This window comes from Chiloscyllium plagiosum, unplaced genomic scaffold (genome assembly GCF_037043375.1).
Source record: "Chiloscyllium plagiosum isolate Xiang-an unplaced genomic scaffold, Cpla_swu_hap1 HiC_scaffold_31, whole genome shotgun sequence".
Classification (NCBI taxonomy): Eukaryota; Metazoa; Chordata; class Chondrichthyes; order Orectolobiformes; family Hemiscylliidae; genus Chiloscyllium; species Chiloscyllium plagiosum.
In genome coordinates, this window is record NW_028270169.1 from 64,468,205 (window position 1) to 64,491,760 (window position 23,556).

General features: G+C 44.4%; 1 protein-coding gene across 1 annotated transcript in view; it reads left to right on the forward strand.

Annotated features, from left to right (window-relative positions):
- The window catches only part of sumf2 (sulfatase modifying factor 2), a 67,283-nt gene that overhangs the window by 41,237 nt on the left and 2,490 nt on the right, over positions 1-23,556 (forward strand). The window contains exons 7-8 of the mRNA XM_043718881.2: positions 4,473-4,557; positions 5,724-5,889. Of these exons, the coding sequence (XP_043574816.2) occupies positions 4,473-4,557; positions 5,724-5,889 (251 nt within the window). The remainder of the gene's footprint in view (positions 1-4,472; positions 4,558-5,723; positions 5,890-23,556) is intronic.

Here is a 23,556-nt window from a genome sequence, read left to right on the forward strand (position 1 = left end):
TTTCTGTTTTTTTTCGCTAACTAAATCTTCCACCTTTTTTATCAAAGTCGCGACAACACATCGGCAATTAAATTCTCTTGTCCTGCCACATGTGTAATTTTCAAATTGGCTAAAATGATAAGCTTCAACAAAATAATCTGGAATTTTTATACTTAAATTTTTTCGAAAAGTTTAGGTGTTATGATAAATGTATACAATTGTCTCAGACATATCCACTGATAACACTAAACTCAAGGTTTCCTCGTCAATTATGGAATATTTCTATTGATGATTATTCACTTTACAGGAAAGTAGCCAACAGGTCTTTCTATTTTCTTATCTTCTTGTAAGACTAAAGCACTGATATCCACATAATTCACATTGATAACCATCTTGAATAGCTTTTAGTAGTTAGGTGTGGCTAACACTGGGGCAGTAGTTAATATAGCTTTCAGGCTGTCAAATGCCTTCTGACATTCTCTGTCCACTGAAATTTTCCGAATTTCTTCAAAAAGTCAGTCAGTGGACCAACCACACACTTTTGGTGCTTTTAAGTACAAACTTCCAATGAAAGCCATTCAGTCCCACAAATCGCAGCATTTCTCTCTTCATTGATGGTATATGAAACTCCCCAATAACCTTTATTTTCACATCCTTGTGAGGCTATTTGTCCATTTTGTTACAACATGGGGTGAACCCCTCTGCTAATTTAAATCCGAAACACACAGGAGCTCACCTTGTGCCGTAATCTGTTAAATTTCGAGACGCAAAGAACTATTCCAGATGTTACTATTTAAAGTAAAAATTAACAATTTTATTCTTTAAGTCCAAACGAGAACATTAGACAACTATTTACAGCTCCTTTCTCTTAAACCTAACTTTTACCTCCCACTCTACAATACTGGTCCGATAAATTCCCCTTTAAATTTGTGGCAACTCAATTTCAAACCCAGTTGTCATCTTTGGATGTCGAACTTTCTCTGTAGGTTTCTCTAGGTCGGCTTCAGTGTTCTGCTATACAAATTTCTTCTGGACGGGTACCTTTTAGAGAGCTGTTCTGGCAGTCTTTACTTGTGGGTACTCTTTGCTATTCTCGCTACCAGTTCAAAATGTCCCATTTTTACCCCAAAAAAATCAGATAATTTTATTGATTTGATGCCATCAAAACATTAAAATCAAATTCGATTAGATTTTGGTCTCAGGCATAATTTAAATTGATTAGCCGATTTGAATTTGTTTTTGTACCATGGCAACACAGCACCAGCTATTTATATCAACCAAACGTTACATTTTTAAATTGTTCGGCACACTCTGTGCTTTCAGTCCTTGCCCGCTTCCCCTCTCCATTAAAGGTACAGTACACACCTACACTTTCATAACAATTTCCAGTGCCATCATTATGACTTGGGCCTTTGCGATCTCGCTCTTAGCCAGGTTTATTACCAAGCCTGCCTCCTAAAGTTGATTGAATAATTCTCATAGATAGTCCAACAGTTCCTTCCATGTGTGACTAAAAAAAAAACCCACCAGATCATCCATACCACACAATTGAGTCGGGGCAAAATTATTTTATTGGTTAGTCTATGAAATGTGATTGACACTTTTTTTAAGACCAAATGGCACGACTTTAAACTGGTATAGTCCATTCGACGTCACAAAAGCTGAAATTTCCTTTACTCTGTAATTTTTTTGAGAAGATTTGTAGCTCATTTGTGGTTCAGGTGGAAGTTTGCTCGCTGTGCTGGAAGATTTGTTCTCAGGCATGCTAGGTAATATAATCGGTGAACCTCCATTGAAGTGCTGGTGTACTGATCCACTTTCTATTTATGTGTCTTGGTCTGTTGTGGTGGGTATTATCACTTCCGGTTCTTTTTCTGAGAGGCTGTTAAATCGAGTCCAAATCGATGTGTTTGTTGATGGAGTTCCAGTTTGAATGCCAGGCCTCTAGGAATTCCTTTGCGTGTCTTACTCGTAGATACCGACACTTACCAACAGGTGGCGATGGACCCGACTCCACAGCTAGAAAACCGTATTACAAAAGCACTGAAGAAACTCCACGTGACAAATGAAATTAACAAGACAGACCTCCAAAGAATGAAACCTGAAAGATCCAACACACCCCATTTCTACAGATTACCAAAAGGTACACAAACTAAGAGCCCTCTCAGACCCATAGTCTTACTTCCTGGCACACCAACATACAGACTAGCAAAAGAACTTCAACACAAACTGAAATACCTAGCAGAAGACTCGTGCCACTCCATCCATTCCACCCAGGAATTCCTGAACATCATCAAAGACACCAAGGTAGAGGTTGACGAGGTCATGCTTTTGTTTGATGTGATGGCGCTAATCAGAACAATAGACATCACCCTGGCCAAAGAAACACAGATCTCACTACTAGAAGAACCAAGGAAACAAACACCAGACAGTACCAACTTCATCAGCAAGGATAGCATCCTCAAACTAGTAGACCTGTGCCTCACAACCCACTTCACCTTCAATGACAAATCAATGGGACACCCATGGGATCACCAATATCATGATTCTTGGCAGAAGCAGTTATGCAGAGGTTGGAACGAACAGCTCTTCCCATGACCCAGCCCAAGCTTTGGTCCATTATGTGGACGACACCCTTGTCATCACGAAATGGAACAAATTAGAAGAAACCTACAAACACATAAACAACATCCTTATGGTATAAAGTTCACCACAGACTGTCATTGGTATTGACATGTATGACAACTTCTGGCTGTTCACCTTCTCTCTTCAAAATGCTCTGGAGTCTTTCTGAGACATCCCTAATCTTTGCACCAAGAAGGCAGCATTACTTTCAAGAGTTTTGTTTGTGGTCACAGATCAGTCAGTTTCCATTGAGTTCCCTATCACTAAACCTCTTCCAGTCCTTTTCCTTCCTTGCTCTGCAGTAGAGGCAACCATACTGCCATAAACTTGGTGTTGCTGTTTGCCCCGAAATGGCCACCCCCAACCGTATCCAACATAGTATGTCTGTTTGGATGGGGATGTGGGAAATGGCCAGGGGGGCTCCTCCACCACCTGCCCATATCTATTATTTTTCCTGGTGGTCACCCAGTGCTTTTCTGCCTGTGTAGCCCTTATAGTGTGACCATCTCACTAAACATCACAGATGCTCCATAGTGAGTCCATCTACAGCTCCAGGTACTCCACATGATCAATCAGGAGATGCAGCTGAACACACATTCTACATTCGTGGTCACTGGAAGTGTACCTGATTTCTTACATATTGCAAGAGAATTCCACGGGGGTTGAGTCCTCCTGTCATTGGGAACCTTACACATACAGTACAAGTAATAAACTACAAGCAAATTACTCAACCTTACCCATGACTCACCAAATCAGATTTCTGTCTCTCTATTTCTAACAAATTACAGATCACAAAAATGAGGATTTTACACTCTGTTTCCCTCCCAGTGCAGCACTGTCAGTCCCTAAAGCTGGCTCCTAAACAGCCATTCACCTCACTGCTTCCCTGTAATGGCATTCCAATTATTTTTCCCTGTTTAGAAAGAAGTGTCCTTTTTTAAAAATTATTCATTGCACCTCCCCCACAAGCTCCTCTTGAATTTCCAGTGTGTGTCTCAACCATGTACTTTCCTGTAATGTCACTCTTTGCTTTGTGCTAGGCCCCCGATCCTGGGTTTTCAATTTATTCTCACAAAAATCTTACTATGAAGCAAAAAAAGCAATCAAAATAATAACACTCTATCCCCTTTGTACCAAATTCCCATGCTGCTGTAAGATCCCAAAATATATATATATATACTCACTTGGGCTGTGCCTGTCTCTCGATGTGATCTCAGCCATGCCCTCTGCCTTTGCAAGATTTCTGTTTTCAGCATCTATTTGTTCCTACCCTTTTACTATGCAGGTGATTCTAAAAGAGTTTCTTTTTGGATGTAGTTTTGCTCGCTGAGTTGGAAGGTTCATTTCCAGATGTTTCATTACCCTACTAGATGACATCTTCAGTGGGCTTCCGGGTGAAGCACTGTTGATAATTCCTGTTTTGTATTTATATGTTGGGTTTCTTAGGGTTGATGATGTCATTTCCTGTTCTTTTTCTCAGGGTGTGGTAGATGGGGTCGAACTCAATGTGTTTGTTGATAGAGTTCCAATTGGAATGCCATGCTTCTAGGAATTCTCATGCATGTCTCTGTTTGGCTTGTCCTAGGATGGATGTGTTGTCCCAGTCGAAATAGTGTCTTTCCTCATCTGTATGTAAGGATATTAGTGAGAGAGGGTCATGTCTTTTTGGCTAGTTGATGTTCATGTATCCTGGTGGCTAGTTTTCTGCCAGTTTGTGCAATGTAGTGTTTGTTACAGTCCTTGCACGGTATTTTGTATACCTCAACCTAAGCTACAAATCTTCTCAAAACTTGCTAAGAGTTTCATTTTATTTTAGACATATATTCTCATTGACTTCTATGGTAAAATTTCTGGATATGTCTTTTCAGGGAAAGTTTCCAGATCGAGACATAGCAGAAGATGGTTATCATGGTGTATCTCCTGTAAATGCATTTCCACCACAGAATAACTATGGTAAGAATCTGTCACTGTGAACATGGTCTGCAACTCTCTGCAACCCATCTCAATCATTTTATAAATAAACCCAGCCAAAAGCCAACTGTTTCTGCTACCTTACTCTCACTGTCATTCTCTCTGACACTTCTAAATCAGGATAAATGTGAGGTGATGCACTTGGCTAGAACAAACAAGGCAAGGGAACACATGATGAGTGGTAGAATCCTGGGAAGCACTGAGGTTCAGAAGCATCCCACTGTGCATATACACTGGCCCCTTACGGTATTAAGGGCAGGATCAAGTGGCTAAGAAAATGTGAGATACTTGTTTTTATTTGCCGAGGCATAGAGTTTAACAGGAGGGAGGTTTTGCTGGAACTGTATAAAACGTTAGGCCAAGATTAGAGTACTGAGTGCAGTTCTGTAATTCACATTATAGGAGAGGTATGTGGTAGTCCTGGGCTGTGCGCAGAGAGGACTACAGGTTCACTCCTGGGCTGGAGAGTTTCAGTTATGGAGAGAGATTGGGGTTGTTTTCCTTCAAACACAGGTAATTGAACGGACATGATTGAATGACTGAGCAGATGTGATGGGCTGAATGGCCTAATTTCTGCTCCTATGTCTCATGGTCCTATAATCAAACAGATTGCTCAACTCTGAAATTTTAGGATGACACAAGGAGGCTGCTTTTCTGAACCACTGCAGTCTGTTGGTGGAAAGGGTCAATGACCGAGGATAAAGATGGAAGGTTTAAAGGAGATGAGAGGAAAAACCTTTTCACCCAGAGGGTGGTGGGAACTTGAACTCACTGCCTGTAAGATTGATAAAGGCAGAAACCCTCATAAAATTTAAACAGTACGTTTTCGAGGCATACAGGTCTGTGGGCCAAATCTGGAAAATGAGATTCAAATATTTAGGTGGTTGTTCTGGCTGGTGAAAAGTTGATAAGCCATAGAACTTTTTCTGTGCTGGAGGTCTCTGACTTCCTCTCATTCTCTCTTATTCCCTCTCCTGAATTTATTATTTACGTGCAGATACATTTGTAAGCTCACCAAGTACATTTAATGATTGTGAAAATGGAACATTGATCCAACTGGAAAATACTCATTTTCTGGTTTATTGAAATACATATCTCTGCATTTGAAAGTAACTTGTAGTTACAGTTTATTTATGCTTCTTGTTCAGGCCTCTGCGACATGCTGGGAAATGTATGGGAATGGACAGCCTCTGAATATTTTCCACAAGGCCTTCCTTTAAAGGCTGGTGCTCAGAAAATGTATGTCCTACGTGGCTCCTCCTGGATTGACAGTGCAGATGGATCATTCAATCACAAAGCACGTGTTACCAGCAGGTAGAACTCTGCATCCAGTATTGCAGTATTTCTCTGGACTCATTGATTTTGTATTTTTGGCCTTTATTGATCTCTTTTACGCCAACTCATCCAATCATAGAATAGAATGGGCGGCACGGTGGCACAGTGGTTAGCACTGCTGCCTCACAGTGCCAGAGATCCGGGTTCAATTCCCGCCTCAGGCGACTGACTGTGTGGAGTTTGCACGTTCTCCCCGTGTCTGCGTGGGTTTCCTCCGGGTAATCCGGTTTCCTCCCACAGTCACAAAGATGTGCAGGTCAGGTGAATTAGCCATGCTAAATTGCCCGCAGTGTTAGGTAAGAGGTAAATGTAGGGGAATGGGTGGGTTGCGCTTCGGCGGGCGGTGTGGACTTGTTGGGCCGAAGGGCCTGTTTCCACAATGTAAGTAATCTAATCTAGAACAATAGACAATAAACAATAGATTAGATTAGATTAGATTACATTCTGCCCTTCGAGCCATTCAATATGATCATGGCTGACCATCCTCAATCAGTATCCTGTTCCTGCCTTATCTCCATAACCCTTGATTCCACTATCCTACAGAGCTCTATCCAACTCTTTCTTAAACTAATCCAGAGACTGGGCCTCCACTGCCCTCTGGGACAGAGCATTCCACACACCCACCACTCTCTGGGTGAAGAAGTTTCTCCTCATCTCTGTCCTAAATGGCCTACCCCTTATTTTCAAGCTGTGTCCTCTGGTTCGGCACTCACCCATCAGCGGAAACATGTTTCCTGCCTCCAGAGTGTCCAATCCTTTAATAATCTTATGAGTCTCAATCAGATCCCCTCTCAGTCTTCTAAACTCAAGGATATACAAGCCCAGTCGCTCCAATCTTTCAACATAAGATAGTCCCGCCATTCCAAGAATTGACCTCGTGAACCTACGCTGCACTCCCTCAATAGCCAGAATGTCTTTCCTCAAATTTGGAGACCAGAACTGCACACAATATTCCAGGTGCGGTCTCACCAGGGCCCTGTACAGCTGCGGAAGAACCTCTTTGCTTCTATACTCAATCCCTCTTGTTATGAAGGCCAAGATGCTATTGGCTTTCTTCACTACCTGCTGTACCTGCATGCTTGCCTTCATTGACTGGTGTACAAGAACACCCAGATCTCTTTGTACTGCCCCTTTACCTAACTTGACTCCATTTAGGTAGTAATCTGCCTTCCTGTTCTTGTCACCAAAGTGAATAACCATACATTTATCCTCATTAAACTGCATCTGCCATGCATCTGTCCGCTCACCTAACCTGTCCAGGTCACCCTGTAATCTCCTAACATCCTCCTCACATTTCACCCTGCCACCCAGCTTTGTATCATCAGCAAATTTGCTAATGTTACTATTAATACCATCTTCTATATCATTAATATATATTGTAAAAGCTGCGGTCCCAGCACTGATCCCTGCGGTACCCCACTGGTCACCGCCTGCTATTCCGAAAGGGAGCCGTTTATCACTACTCCTTGTTTCCTGTCAGCCAACCAATTTTCAATCCAAGTCAGTACTTTGCCCCCAATACCATGCACCCTAATTTTGCTCACTAACCTCCTATGTGGGACTTTATCAAAGGCTTTCTGAAAGTCCAGGTACACTACATCCACTGGATCTCCCTTGTCTATCTTCAGAGTTACATCCTCAAAAAATTCCAGAAGATTGGTCAAGCATGATTTTCCCTTCATAAATTCATGCTGACTCTGACCTATCCTGTTACTGCTATGCAGATGTGTCGTAATTTCATCCTTTATAATTGACTCCAGCATCTTTCCCATCACTGAGGTCAGACTAACTGCTTTCTCTCTCGCTCCTTTCTTAAAAAGTGGTACAACATTAGCCACCCTCCAATCTGCAGGAACTGATTCTGAATCTATCGAACTCAGGAAAATAATCGCCAATGCATCCACGATTTCTAGAGCCACCTCCTTAAGTTCCCGGGCCTGATAGTCTACATCCCAGGGTACTGATCAGCCTTCAGACCTGACAGTCTCTCCAACACCAATTCCTGGCAAATATAAATTCCCTTCAGTTCAGGTCCTTCAGCCGCTGTTACCTCAGGGAGATTGCTTGTGTCTTCCCCAGTGAACACAGATCTGAAGTACCAATTCAACTCTTCTGCCATTTCTTTGTTCCCCGTAATATATTCCCTTGTTTCTGTCTTCAAGGGCCCAATTTTAGTCTTAACCATTTTTTTCCCTTTCACATACCTAAAAAAGCTTTTACTATCCTCCTTTATATTTTTGGCCAGTTTACCTTCGTACCTCATTTTTTCTCTGCGTATTTCCTTCTTAGTAATCCTCTGTTGTTCTTTAAAAGCTTCCCAGTCCTCTGTTTTCCCACTCTTCTTTGCTATGTTATACATTTTCTCTTTTGACTTTATATGTTTCTTAACTTCCCTCATCAGCCACGGAGGCACTCCATCAATCCATCTCGGAGGCACTCCACAAAGTCTCTTTCTTGAGGTCCAATATCATCCTGATTCTCCCAGCCTACCTGCATGTTGAAATCCCCCATAACAACTGTAGTAACATCTTTGCGACAGGCCAATTTCAGCTCCTTATTCAACTTACACCCTACATCCAGACTACTGTTTGGGGGCCTGTAGATAACTCCCAAGAGGGTCTTTCTACCCTTAGAATTTCTCAACTCTATCCATACTGACTCTACATCCCGTGATTCTAGGTCCCCCCGCGCAAGGGACTGAATATCATCCCTTACTAACAGGGCCACCCCACCCCCTCTGCCAGTCAGTCTGTCCTTACGATAGCACGTATAGCCTTGAATATTCATTTCCCAGGCCCTGTCCACTTGAAGCCACGTCTCAGTTATCCCCACAATATCGTGTCTGCCAATTTTCAAAAGAGCCTCAAGCTCATCCATCTTATTTCTAATACTTCGTGCATTCATATATAGTATTTTTAATTTGTTACTGCTTTCACCCTTCCTATCAACCCCTATTTCACTCAAGCTTACAGCATGCTTCATTGATACCGTTGTCTTTCTTGACTTCCCTTGTTCCAACTTTCCCTTCAGTTTCCTTCTTAAACTTCCAATTTGTCCCCCCCCCCCAGCTGTGTTGCAGTAGCAAACCTGCCTGCCAGAATGCTGGTCCCCAACCTATTAAGGTGCAAACCATCTCTTTTGTATAATTTATGCTTACCACAAAATATACCCCAGTGATCCAAGAATTTAAATCCTTGCTTCCTGCACCAGTTCCCCAGCCACACATTCAAGTCCATTATCTCCCTGTTCCTGGCCTCTCCAGCCCGAGGAACTGGAAGCAAACCGGAGATAACCACTGGACGTGCTGCTTTTCAGCCTTCTTCCTAGTTCTCCGAAGTCCCGCTGTAGTATGTTCCTCCTCTTCTTCCCAACATCATTTGTGCTGACATGTACCACCACCTCTGGCTCTTCACCTTCGCCCTTGAGGATTTCCTGCACTCTGTCTGCAATGTCCTTAATCCTGGCACCAGGAAGGTAACACACCATCCTTAAATCCCGCCTGTTGCCACAGAAACCCCGTTCAGTTCCTCTCACTATAGAGTCCCCTATCACCATGGTTCTGTGCGATGTCTCACTCCTCGGCTCTGCCTCCATGCCAACTTTTGATTGACAGACCTGGCCGCCTCGCGGACTGGCAGTGTCATCTGTCTCTACTGTTTCCAAAAGATTCACCTTGTTCCTGACAGGTACTTCCCCTGCAGTCTCTTGCACCTGTCTCCTCTCTGCCAAGTCTGTCAAGTGATTATCTTTTCAAAACTGGACTGGAATTCCAGCTCTAATGGCACTGCGGGTTTACCTACAGGGCATGGACTACAGTGGTACAAGAAAGCAGCCACCTTCACTACCACCTTCTCAAGGGTAACTTGTGATAGGCAATAAGTGCTAGCCCAGCCAGGGAAGCCCACATTCCCTGATCAAATTTAACAGACTAAATCTGATTAGATTTTTTTTTAGATTAGATTAGACTTACAGTGTGGAAACAGGCCCTTCGGCCCAACAAGTCCACACCGACCCGCCGAAGCGCAACCCACCCATACCCCTACATTTACCCCTTTAACCTAACACTATGGGCAATTTAGCATGGCCAATTCACCTGACGCGCACATCTTTGGACTGTGGGAGGAAACCGGAGCACCCGGAGGAAACCCACGCAGACACGGGGAGAATGTGCAAACTCCACACAGTCAGTCGCCTGAGTCGGGAATTGAACCCGGGTCTCTGGTGCTGTGAGGCAGCAGTGCTAACCACTGTGCCACCGTGCCGCCCTTTCTTAAAATAATATTCTGTGAGGGATTGAAAGAACCAGGTGAATATTAGATTAGATTAGACTTAGATAAATCTGTGCCCTCTGATCTTGACCTTTCTGCCTTTGGAGATTTGTGCCCTTAAATATCAGCTCTCAGTATCTGCAACCACTTCAGTATTTTGCCTTCTGTTCTCTATTGCCTCTCCTCATTACTCCTACCAAATTTATCAATTCACACTTCTCTACTAAAATGTAGCTTCTATATATTCCCCAATTCCACCAGCCTGTCTCAGCTTGCTTGAAACTCATTGCTATCCTTCTCACTGATCACAATACTTCCAAATTTTTGTGTCATTCTAAAGTTTCAGAATTGGGCAGTTCATTTTATTCATTCACAGGATTTGACTATAGGACCACAAGACATAGGAGCAGAAATTAGGCCATTCAGCCCATCGAGTCTGCTCCACCATTCAATTATGGCTGATTAGTTTCTCAACCCCGTTTTCCTGCTTTCTCCCTGTAACCTTTGATCTCCTGTCTATCTCAGTTTTAAATATACTCAATGACCTGGCCTCCAGTCTTCTGTTGCAATGAATTCCATAGATCTATCACACTCTGGCTGATGAAGTTTCTCCTTATCTCCGTTCTGGTCTTCCCTTTACTTTAAAGTTGTGCCGTTGGATCCTAGTCTCTCCTACTAATGGAAGCGTCTTCCCAACATCCACTCTGTCCAGGCCATTCAGTATTCTCTAAATTTCAATTAGATCTGCCCTCATCCTTGTCAACTCCATCGAGTATAGACCCACAATTGTCAAACGTTTCTCATATGTTAACCTGTTCATTTTTGGGATCATTCTCATTTGCTTTCCTAACGACTGACTCAACCTACAAGTTTACACTGAGAGAATCCTGGACTAGAACTTCCAAGTTTCCTGGCACTTTCAGACTTCTGAATTTTCTCCCCATTTAGAAAATAGTCCATGCCTCTCTTCTTCCGACCAAAATGCATGACCTCACACTTTCCCACATTGTACTCCATCTGCCACTACTTTGCCCATTCTCCTAACCTGTCCAAATCCTTCTGCAGCCTCCTCACCCTCTCAATGCTATCTGTCCCTCTACCTATCTTTATATTGTCTGCAAACTTAGTCAGAATGCCTTCAGTTCCTTCATCTAGATCGTTAATGTTTAAAGTAAAAATTGTGCTCCGAACACTGACCCTTGTGGAACACCACTTGTCACCGGCTGCTATCCTGAAAAGGACCCTTTTATCACCACTCTCTGCTTTCTGTCAGACAGCCAAACTTCTATCCATGCTAGTATCTTGTCTGTTAATATCATGGGCCCTTATCTTACTCCATCACCTCCTGTGCAGCACCTTGTCAAAGGCCTCCTTGAAGTCCAGGTAGATAAAACCCATTGGCTCTCCTTGGTCTAACCTGCTCATTACTTCCTCAAAGAATTCTAGCAGATTTGTTAGGCATCACCTCCCTTTGATGAAACCATGCTGACTTTGCCCTGTTTTACCTTACACTTCCAAGTATTCAGAAATCTCATCCTTCACAGTGGATTCCAGTATCTTACCCATGACTGAGGTTAGGCTAATCGGTTTGTAATCTTCTAACTTTTGCCTTACTCCCCTTTGAAACATGTCACGTTAGCGATTTTCCAGTTCTCTGGGACACTCCCTGATTCTAGCAATTCCTGAAAGATCACCACTAACACCTCCACTTCAGCTATCTGTCTTAGAACTCTGGGGCATAGCCCATCTGGTCCAGGTGATTTATCCACCTTCAGGCCATTCAGTTTTTCTAACACCACCTCCTCGATGATGGCCACCAAACTCAGCTCTGCCCCCTCACTCGTGAATCTTTGGGATATTACTCGTCTCTTCCACCATGAAGACTGACGCAAAGTAATTATTCAGATCCTCATTCCATTTCACCACTGCTAAGTCTCCAGTGACATTTTTCAGTGGCCCAGTGTCCACATTTGCCTCTCTTTTTTTCTTTTATTTATCTAAAGAAACTCTTACAGTCTTCCTTTACATTATTGGCTGGGTTACCTTCGTTTAATCTCCCTCCTTATTTCTTTTCTCGTTCCCCTCTGGTCTTTGTAAGCTTCCCAATCCTTTGGTTTCCCCCCCACTGTCCTTCACTACATTATATGCTTTCTGTTTTGCTTTTATGCTGTCCCTGACTTCTCTAGTCAGCCATGCTTGCCCCATCTTCCCTGTACCATGCTGCTTTTCTCTCTGGATGAATCTCTGCTGTGTCTCCTGAATTACTCCCAGAAACTCCTGCCACTGATGTTCCATTCTTTCCTGCTAGGCCCCTGCCCCAGTGAATTCGACCCACCGCCTCCCTCATGCCTCTCTAGTTGCCTTTATTGAGCCGTAATACCGTCGCCCCTGATTCTATCTTCTCTCTCTCTCAAATTGCAGAGTAAATTCAAACATATTATAATCACTGCCTCCTAAGGGCTCCTTCATCTTAAACTCACTTATCAAGTGTGCCTCATTGCACACTAAATCCAGTAATGCCTGTTCCCTAGTGGGCTCCTCTGCAAGATGCTCCAAAAAGCCATCTTGTACACATTCCACAAATTCCTTTTCTTGCAATCCACTACCAACCTGATTTTCCCAGTCCACCTCCATATTGAAAGTCCCCCATGATCACTGCACACCTTTTCTATCTCCTGGTGTATCTTGCGCTCCAGCTCCTGATTACTGTTCATGTACTTTCCTGTACATGACTCCAACTATGATTTTTTTTTACCTTTGCGGTTCCTCAATTCTACCCACACAGATTCTGCACTATCTACACTATCCCTCCCGGTCCTACCTTGACACTGGATTAGAGTAGTGCTGAAAAGCACAGCAGGTCAGACAGCATCCGAGGAGGCGGAAAATCGACATTTCGGGCAAAAGCCCTTCATCAGGAATGAGTCTGGGAGCCTCCGGGGTGGAGAGATAAATAGGAGGGGGTGGGGCTGGAGAGAAGGTAGCTGAGAGTGCAGTAGGTAAATAGAGATGGGGATGAAGGCGATAGGTTGAGAGGAGGGTGGAGTGGATAGATGGGAAGGAAGGTTCGATTTTCCTACTCTTCGAATGATACCTGACCTGCTGTGCTTTTCCAGCACCACTATAATCTAGGCTCTGATCTCCAGCATCTGCAGTCCTCACTATCACCTACCTTGATACTGTCCTATCTCCCCTGGTCCTACCTCGATCCTGTCCTATCCCCCCTGGTCCTACCTCGATCCTGTCCTATCCCCCCTAGTCCTACCTCGATCCTGTCCTATTCCCCCGGTCCTACCTCAATACTGTCCAATGCCCGCCTCCGCCCCCCCCCCCCCCCCCCCCCCTGGTCTAGTAACTCCCTACGTTCGGGACACCACCCACGCCCTCCACTACCTCCAAGAATTCAGTTTCCCCGGCCTCCAATGTCTCATCTTAACCATGGATATCCAATCCCTCTCCACCTTAATCCACCATGACCAGGGCCTCCAAGCCCTCTGTTTCTTCCTCTCCCACTCTCCCCTTCCACTAACACTCTCATTCATTTTGCTGAACTGGTCCTCACCCTCAACAGTTTCTCCTTCCAATCCTTCCATTTCCTCCAGATGAAAGGGATAGCCATGGGCTCCTGTATGGGCCCCAGCTATGCCTGTCTCTTTGTTGGTTACGTAGAACAGTCTATCTTCTGTAATTACACCGGCACCACTCCCCACCTCTTCCTCCGCTACATTATTTGACTGCATCGGCGCCACCTCGTGCTCCCACGAGGAGATCGAACAGTTCATCAACTTTACCAACACATTCCACCCTGACCTTAAATTCACCTGGACCATCTCTGACACCTCCATCCCCTTCCTAGACCTCTCCATCTCCATCCACAAGGACAGACTCAGCACTGACATTTTCTACAAACCCACCAACTCCCACAGCTACATGGATTACACCTCCTCCCACCCTACCTCCTGTATGCCATCCTGTATTCCCAATTCCTCTGCCTCCACCACATCTGCTCCCAGGAGGACCAGTTCCACCACAGAACACATCAGATGGCCACCTCCTTTAAAGACCGTAATTTCCCCTCCACCCTCAAACCCCACCCCTCCAATAACAAGGACAGAGCCCTGCCACGGTCCTCTCCTTCCACCCCACCAACCTCCGCATAAATCGCATCGTCAGCCAACATTTCCGCTACCTATAAATGGACCCCACCACTAGGGATACATTTCCCTCCCCACCCCTATCTGCTTTCTGCAAAGACCATTCCCTCTGTGACTACCTGGTCAGATCCACGCAACCGCCCCCAAAACAACCCACCCTCCCCTCCGGACACCTTCCCCTGCCACCGCAAGAATTGCAAAACCTGGGCCCAGACCTCTCCCCTTACTTCCCTCCAAGGCCCCAAAGGAGCCTTCCACATCCATCAAAGTTTCCCCTACCGCACATTTCGTTTATTGTATCTGTTGCTCCCGATGCAGTCTCCTCTACATTGGGGAGACTGGACGCCTTCTCGCAGAGTGCTTTAGAGAACATCTCTGGGACACCCATACCAATCAACCTCACTGCCCCGTGGCTGAACATTTCAACTCCCCCTCCCACTCTGCCGAGTTAAAAATCACACAACACCAGGTTATAGTCCAACAGGTTTAATTGGAAGCACACTAGCTTTCGATTAAACCTGTTGGACTATAACCTGGTGTTGTGTGATTTTTAACTTTGTACACCCCAGTCCAATACTGGCATCTCCAAATCACTCTGCCGGGGACATGCAGGTCCTGGGCCTCCTCCATCGCCACTCTCTCATCACCCGACGCCTGGAGGAAGAACGCCTTATCTTCCTCTTCGGGACCCTTTATCCCCATGGCATCAATGTGGACTTCACTGGTTTCCTCACTCCCCCACCCCCCCACCTTACCCCAGTTCCAACTTGCCAGTTCAGCACCGTCCTCATGACCTGTCCCATCTGTCAATCGTCATTCTCAGCTATCCACTTCACCCATCACATTTACCCCCACCTCCATCCACCTACTGCACTCTCAGCTATCTTCTCCCCTGCCCCATCCCCTCCCATTTACCTCTCCACCCCCAAGGCTCCCACCCTCATTCCTGATGAAGGGCTCCGGCCCTAAATATCGATTTTCCTGCTCCTCGGATGTTGCCTGACCTGACCTGTTGTCCTTTTCCAGCAACACATTCTCAATTCTTATCTCCAGCATCTGCAGACCTCACTGTCTTCTACACCGTTTGACCCCACTTCATTTCTTAATATTGATTTAATTTCATTTTTTAACTAATACTAACACACCCACTCTGCCCACCTGCCTATCTTTTCGTTAGGAAATATATCCTTGAATATTCAGCTCCCAGTTCTGATCCTCATGCAGCCAATTTCGATCTGCGCCACATGCTCATTTCCCTTATTCCTTATACTGCATGCATTTAGATATAACTCCTTCAGTTCTGTATTAAGTGTCCCTCCTCCCATTGTCATTCGTCTGTCCAGTGTGCTTGAAGTTTGATTGCTAAACCCATCCATACACTCTCTCCTATTTGTGTCTGTGCTGCAGATTTTAATAATCTCTCCTGAATTCTGCATTCTTATCACCTCTTTTAATTCAGGTTTTCTAATTTCCCCTGTAACTGAACCCCCCCCCAATTTAGTTTAAGTCCTGTGTACACCCCTAATTATGCGATGCAGTAGACTCTGATCCCAGCGTGGTTCAGATGAAGACTGTCCCATTGGACCAGGTCCCTTGGGTGTCCCTGGCTCAGACAGTGTTTATTTCTAATCCCTAATTGTCCAGAGTCAGTAACATAAAGGCCAAACTAGATAAGGATGACAGTTTCCTTCCCTCAAAGACATTAGCGAATAATTTGTGTTTTTCCAAAGAATCAACAACGGTTTTGTGGACAACATTAGACTCTTCATTGTTAATTGAATTCAAATTCCATCAACTTTCATGCTGCGATGAATTAGAAAGATTGGACATGCAGAAAGATTGTGGACACCTTAACATATATGCATTGGATAACTAGCCATTCGCAATCCCTATGAACATTCCACTCACCACATGATTGCTGCAGAATCTCTGTTACAAAGCAAAACGATAGAAATCAAAATCAAACTAAACTTCAGCTAACACTTCCTTTGAGTTTGGGCAGAGCTGGAGTATTGCATCCAATTCTGGGAAATGCACATGTGGAAAAAGTGAAGACAGGTGAGCACACCAGATCATCAGAGGGTTAGATAGGGTAGACAGGGCGATGGCTAGCTCGAGGGGGTATAGCTTTAAATTGAGGGGTGATAGATATAGGACAGATGTCAAAGGTAGTTTCTTTACTTTAGATTAGATTAGATTACTTTAGATTACTTTACAGTGTGGAAACAGGCCCTTCGGCCCAACAAGTCCACACCGACCCGCCGAAGCGCAAACCACCCATACCCCTACATTTACCCCTTACCTAACACTACGGACAATTTAACATGGCCAATTCACCTGACTTGCACATCTTTGGACTGTGGGAGGAAACCGGAGCACCCGGAGGAAACCCACGCAGACACGGGGAGAATGTGCAAACTCCACACAGTCAGTCGCCTGAGGCGGGAATTGAACCCGGGTCTCTGGCGCTGCGAGGCAGCAGTGCTAACCACTGTGCCACCGTGCCGCCCACAAAGAGAGTAGGAGGGGCGTAGAACACACTTCCTGCAGCAGTAGCAGACTCGTAGGCATTTAAATGGGCATTGGATATGGATATGGATGAAAATGGAATAGTGTAGGTTAGATGGGCTTCAGATTGATTTCACAGTTCGGCACAACAACGAGGGCAGAAGGGTCTGCACTGCGCTGGAATGTTCTATGAGAGAGTATAGAAAACATTTACAAGAATGGTTCCATGGGTGTGGGCCTTCAGTTTAGGGGAGAGTTTTGAGATGTTAAGACGTATTTCTTTCAAGAAAAGAGAATTGAGAGATTTACAAGAGGTGTTTAAACTTCAGAGGTGTCTAGGATAAAACTGTTCCCATTGTGAAAGACCTCGTTTGGTATAAGCAGTCACACATTATTCATTCTGTACCTCAACAATGCCTTCATCCTATTATCCTCTTAATGCACTTGTTAAATTTATATGTGACTTATGGAATTCTTTCTATTATTTGCTGCCAGACCCGTCTTGTATCTTCTCTGGTACAATGATTTATTTTTCACTTTATTTTGAGCTTCTGGTACATTTCTTTTTAAAATAGCCCTTGGTGATTGTTCCATCAATACAGATATCTTCCAGTGCCTTAGCAAATGTGTGCCTATTTGAAGAGTGTGATTGATTGTTAAACATGGGGGCTGTAATCACAGTGCGTGACAAGGGAGAGTCAAGAGCCATAGGTACAATTTACTTTCCTGAAACACCTTAAACGCAGAGTGTACTGCTGGTTGAAATGTGGTACCTCAGCTCAAGCAACACTAATTAACACAGGAACTAGCTGCATGTGTGACTCAGCTGATTTTTGTATTCACATACTTAGAGTCAAAGAGTCCTACAGCATGGAGACAGGCCTTTTGGCCCAAACTGGTCCATGCCGACCAAAATGTCAATCTACACTAACCCCATTTCCCTGCGTTTGATCCATTTTCTTCTAAATCTTTCCTATCCAGGTATTTGTCCAAATGCCTTTTAAATGTTGTTAATGTACCCACCTCAACCACATCCACTGGCAGCTCATTCCATGTCCGTACCACCCTCTGTGTAAAAACAAAAGTTGCCCCTCAGGTTCCCTTTTATTCTTTCCCCTGTAACTGTAAACTGATGCCCTCTAGTCCTTGATTCCCCAACCCTGGGAAAAGGACTGAGTGCATTCACCTTATCCATGCCTCTCATGATCTTAAACACCTCTATAAGGTCACCCCACAGTCTCCTAAGCTCTAAAGAAAAAGGTCCTAGCTTGTCCAACCTCTCCCGAGAACTCAGACCCTTGGGTCCTGGCAATATCCTCGTAAATTTCTTCTGCACTCTTTCCAGTTTAATAACATCCTTTCTATAATGAGGTGACCAAAACTCAACACAGTACTCCCAAGTGCGGTCTCACCAATGTCCTGTGTAACTACAACATAATTTCCCAACTTCTATACTCAATGCCCTGACTAATGAAGGCCAGTGTGCCAAAAGCCTTCTTCACTGCCCTGTCTACCTGGGACTCCACTTTCAGAGAACCGTGCACCTGAACTCCAAGGTCCCTCTGTTCCACTACACTCCTTAAGGCTCTTCCATTCACCATGAAACTCCTACCTTAATTTGACTTTCCAAAATGGCAGACCTCACACTTACCTATGTAAAACTCCACCTACCATTTCTCAGCCCACTTCCCAGCTGATCAAGGTCCGGCAGCAATTTCTGATCACTTCGATGCTGGGTGTGGCTTCAAAACCTCTGACCTATTTACAGTTATTCCTGGGATTTAGTTGGCATTTAATGTCTGTCCTAATTCTGACCCACAGTGCTATCAAGAAGAAATTTCTAGGATATTGACGCAATGTTAGTGAAGGAATATTGTTATAAGCCAGGACAGTGCATTACTGGTGTGTTCCCAGGCAGCTACTATCCTTGTGCTTTGGCCTGGTAAAGATGATGGGTTTGGAAAGTGCTGTTGATAGAAGTTGGAGAGTTGCTTTAGTGTTTCTTGGAGATGGAACACATCTGTTCTCACAGGATGCTGCTGGATAAAGAATATATATGTTGAAGGTGGAGTATTGGAGGTCAGCCAAATGGGCTGCATTGACCTCAGTGGTGTCAAACTTCATGAGTGTTCTTGAAGGCTATACTTATCCACACATGTGGAGAATATTCGATTAACTCCTGCTTTGCGTCTTTTAATGATCTTAGAAGTAGTCATTTTTGCACAACCTTACTTGGGTAGTGCACTGGAAATAACAGTCAGAGAGTCATCCTGGATGTTATGGACCGAGGGAAAGGCAGTTCACTGGCTCTTGTTTACAGAGTTGCAGAGATGATTCTTGTGCTGATCAGAATGCAGTTTCTCAATCTTCCTTCTCCAGATGCTTTCACTGGTTTGCAGGAGGTTATGGTGACTGGTCTCTGAGTTATTAATTAAAAGTCACAGCTTACAACAAGTGAAGACAGAATAATCTGGTTTACTTCAGGCTTAGTTTTTTTTAAATTACTGCAGAGAACAGTCAGCTTCTGTGCTAGTGGAGATCTTATAGCTTCTTGTGTTCACAGCCTGAAGCTTTTTGGCTGCCTGAGAGCCAATTGCATAATTGTTGGCAGACAACAGGCTTTTGTCATTGATCTGTGGAGTAGTAACCAGTTATCAATCAGGAACTTGTTGCCTGCTGCATCTGCATTTGTCTGCACCCTTGGCAGCAGCTTATCTACATTTGCTCCCTCTGCTTGAACCAACACTTGTGTAAAGTGTATTTACAATGAGTATAATGTTATTTGATTTCAAAAACACACCGTAATCCTTTGCCTGTCGTTGGTTTTATAACAGTTCTTCTTCCATTTCAGTCCACAATCAAATTACAGAAAAATTAAAAGACTTGGACTTTACAGCAACATAATTTTATAGACTAATCAGATTCAATTTCCTAGCTCTAGCCATGAAGACTGCTTTTATTTCTCTCAAGTGCCAATTCAATTTCCTTCTAAAATCATTCATTGTCCTCACTTATAGCACCCTCCTGGGCAAGTCATTGTCAATTAATCTCCCCTTTATCTCTTTTCCCAAAACCCTAAACCAGTATCCTTTCGTCCTGTGTCAACAACAAATGCAAACTGATTTTCTCACCTGTGCACCTCCATATGTTTGCCCTTCAGTTTCCTTTGCTACAAGGAGAAAAATTCCAGCTTTAGCAAAGTAAACTTGTTCCTAAAGTCTAGAACATATCCTCTGCCGCCTTTCAAGAAATCTCATCGTCCTTTCTAAAGTGTCATGACTAGGTATTAGGAGTATTGGGTTTAATCTTCCAAATTCTCTGGAAATATCCTATTAGACAGGAAAATAACAAATATAACTCCTGTATTCAAGAAGTGGTTGGAAACGAAAAGCAGGAAACAATAGGTTGGTTAACTGATGGACAAAATTCTGCAATCTATTTAATCTATGAGGGGAGGGGATGGCCTGGTGGTATTATCGCTAGACTGTTAATCTGGAAACTCAACTAATGTTCTGGGAGCTGGGTTCGGATCCTGCCACGACAAATGGTGGAATTTGAATTCAATAAAAGAAGTGTCTGAAATTAAGAATCTACTGAAGACTATGAAACCATTGTTGATTGTCAGAAAAATCTCTCCAGCTCACTAATGTCCTTCAGGAAAGGATATCTGCCTACCTCACGTGGTCTGGTCTATATGCAAACCTAGACCTACAACAATGTGGTTGACTCTCGACTGCCCTCTGAAATGGCCGAGCAAGCCACTTGATTGATACAATTGTTATGAAGTCTCAAGAAAGAAGTGAACCCTTCGCATCAACCTATGCACCAGAATAGCCAACAGCAGAAACATCCCTCTCAATCCTGCAAAGTCCTCCTCACTTATATCTGGGTTTAGTGATAAAATTGGAAATGCTGTAGTATAGACTAGTCAAACAACAGCCTGATCTAGTCAAACCTGACAGATCATGTCCCAGACACCTCCACCAACATCAGAGATGGCAGCACAGTGGTATACAGTCGGAAGGAGTTGCCCTTGGAGTACTTAACATTGACTCCAGACCCCATGAAGTCTCGTGGCTTCTGGTTAAACATGTGCAAGGAAATCTATTGCTGGTTACCACATACTCTATTACACTGATGAATCAGTGCTCCTCCATGATGAACAACACCTGGACAAAATGTAATCTGGGTGGGGGATTTCAATGCCCCTCCCAAGAGTGGCTTGACACTAACACTACTGGTCAAGTTGATCAGCATCCAAAAAGACATAGCTGCTCGACTGAGCCTGCGGCAGATGGTAAGGGAACCAACAAGAGAGAAAAACATACTTGACCTCATCCTTATCAGTCTGCAATGCTGCAGATACATCTGTTCATGATAGTAATGGTAAGAGTGACCACTGCACAGGAGAAAAAGATTCCACCTTCCCATTGAGAATACCCTCCATCATGTTGGAACTATCACCGTGCTAAATGGGATAGACTTTGAATAGATCTTGCAACTCGAGACTGGACATCCATGAGATGCTGAGAGCCATCAACGCTCCAGGCAAAACAGCCCCAGCCTGTTCAACCTCTCCCTACAGCTCAAATCCTTCAACCCTAGTAACATCCTTTTAAGTCTTTTCTGAATCCTTGCAAGTTTCACAGCATCCTTCCTATAGGAAGGAGACCAGAATTGCACACAATATTCTAAAAGTGGCCTAACCAATGTCCTGTACAGCTATAACATGACATCCCAACTTCTACACTCAATGCTCTGACCAATAAAGGAAAGCATGCCAAACACCTTCTTCACTATCCTATCTGCTGAAGACTCTACTTTCAAGGAACTATGAACCTGCACTCCAAGGTCTCTTGTTCAGCCACACTCCCCAGGACCTTATCATTAGTGGGCGGCACGGTGGCACAGTGGTTAGATCCGGGTTCAATTCCCGCCTCCAGCGACTGACTGTGTGGAGTTTGCACGTTCTCCCCGTGTCTGCGTGGGTTTCCTCCGGGTGCTCCGGTTTCCTCCCACAATCCAAAAGATGTGCAGGTCAGGTGAATTGGCCATGCTAAATTGCCCGTAGTGTTAGGTAAGGGGTAAATGTAGGGGTATGGGTGGGTTGCGCTTCGGCGGGTCAGTGTGGACTTGTTGGGCCGAAGGGCCTGTTTCCACACTGTAAGTAATCTAATCTAATCTAATCTAATTAAGATAAATTGGGGCAGCACGGTGGCTCAGTGGTTAGCCGTGCTGCCTTCACAGCACTCAGGACCTGGGCAACTGTCTGTGTGGAGTTTGCACATTCACCCCGTGTCTGCGTGGGTTTTCTCCCACAATCAAAAGATGTGCAGGTTAGGTGAATTGGCCATGCTAAATCGCCCATAGTGTTCAGGGATGTACAGGCTAGGTGCATTAGTCAGGGATAAATGTAGAGTAATGGGGTAGGGGAATGGGTCTGGGTGGGTTACTCTTCGGAGGGTCAGTGTGGGCTTGTTGGGCCGACTGACCCGTTTCCACACGAGGGATTCTATGAAAGTCACATTTGCCTTTCAAAAATGCAGCATCTCAGATTTATCTAAATTAAACTTCATCTGCCACTCCTTGGCCCACTGGCCCCTCTGATCAAGATCCCGTTGTACTCTAAGTTAACCTTCTTCACTTTCCACTACACGGTGTGTATGGGCGGCACGGTGGCACAGTGGTTAGCACTGCTGCCTCACAGCGCCAGAGACCCGGGTTCAATTCCCGCCTCAGGCGACTAACTGTGTGGAGTTTGCACATTCTCCCCGTGTCTGCGTGGGTTTCCTCCGGGTGCTCCGGTTTCCTCCCACAGTCCAAAGATGTGCAGGTCAGGTGAATTGGCCATGCTAAATTGCCCGTAGTGTTAGGTAAGGGGTAAACGTAAGGGTATGGGTGGGTGGCGCTTCGGCGGGGCGGTGTGGACTTGTTGGGCCGAAGGGCCTGTTTCCACACTGTAAGTAATCTAATCTAACCTCCAATTTTGGTGTCATCTGCAAACTTACTATCACTCCTATGTTCCCATCCAAATCATTTATGTAAAAGACAAAAAGCAGTGACCCAGCACCAATCCATGTGGCACACCAGTGGTCACAGGCCTCTAGTCTGAAAAGCAATCTTCCACAACCACCTTCAAGTGGCCTTCTACCTTTGATCCAGTTCTGTATCCAATTGGTTAGTTCTCCCTGTATTCCGTGTGATCTGACTTTGCTAACCAGTTTATCACGAGGGACCTTGTCAAACGCTTTACTAAGTCCATATAGGTCATGTCCGCCGCTCTGCCCTCATCAATCCTCTTTGGTATTTCTTCAAAAACTCAATCAAGTTAGCGAGACATGATTTCCTACACAAAGCCATGTTGACTATCTCTAATCAGTCCTTGCCTATCCAAATACATGTACATCCTGTCCCTCAGGATTCCGTCCAACAACTTGCCCACCACCAATGTCAGGCCCACTGGTCTTTGGTTCCTTCGTTTTTCCTTACTACTTTTCTTAAACAGTGGCACCATGTAAGCCAACCTCCAGACTTATGGCACCTCATCTCTGACTACTAGTGATCCAGATATTTCAGCAAGGGGCTCAACAATCACTTCTCTCGCTTCCCACAGAGTTCTAGGGTACAACTGATCAGGTCCTGGGAATTTATCTACCTTTTTGCATTTCAAGACATCCAGCACTTCCTCCTCTGTAATATGGACATTTTCAAGATGT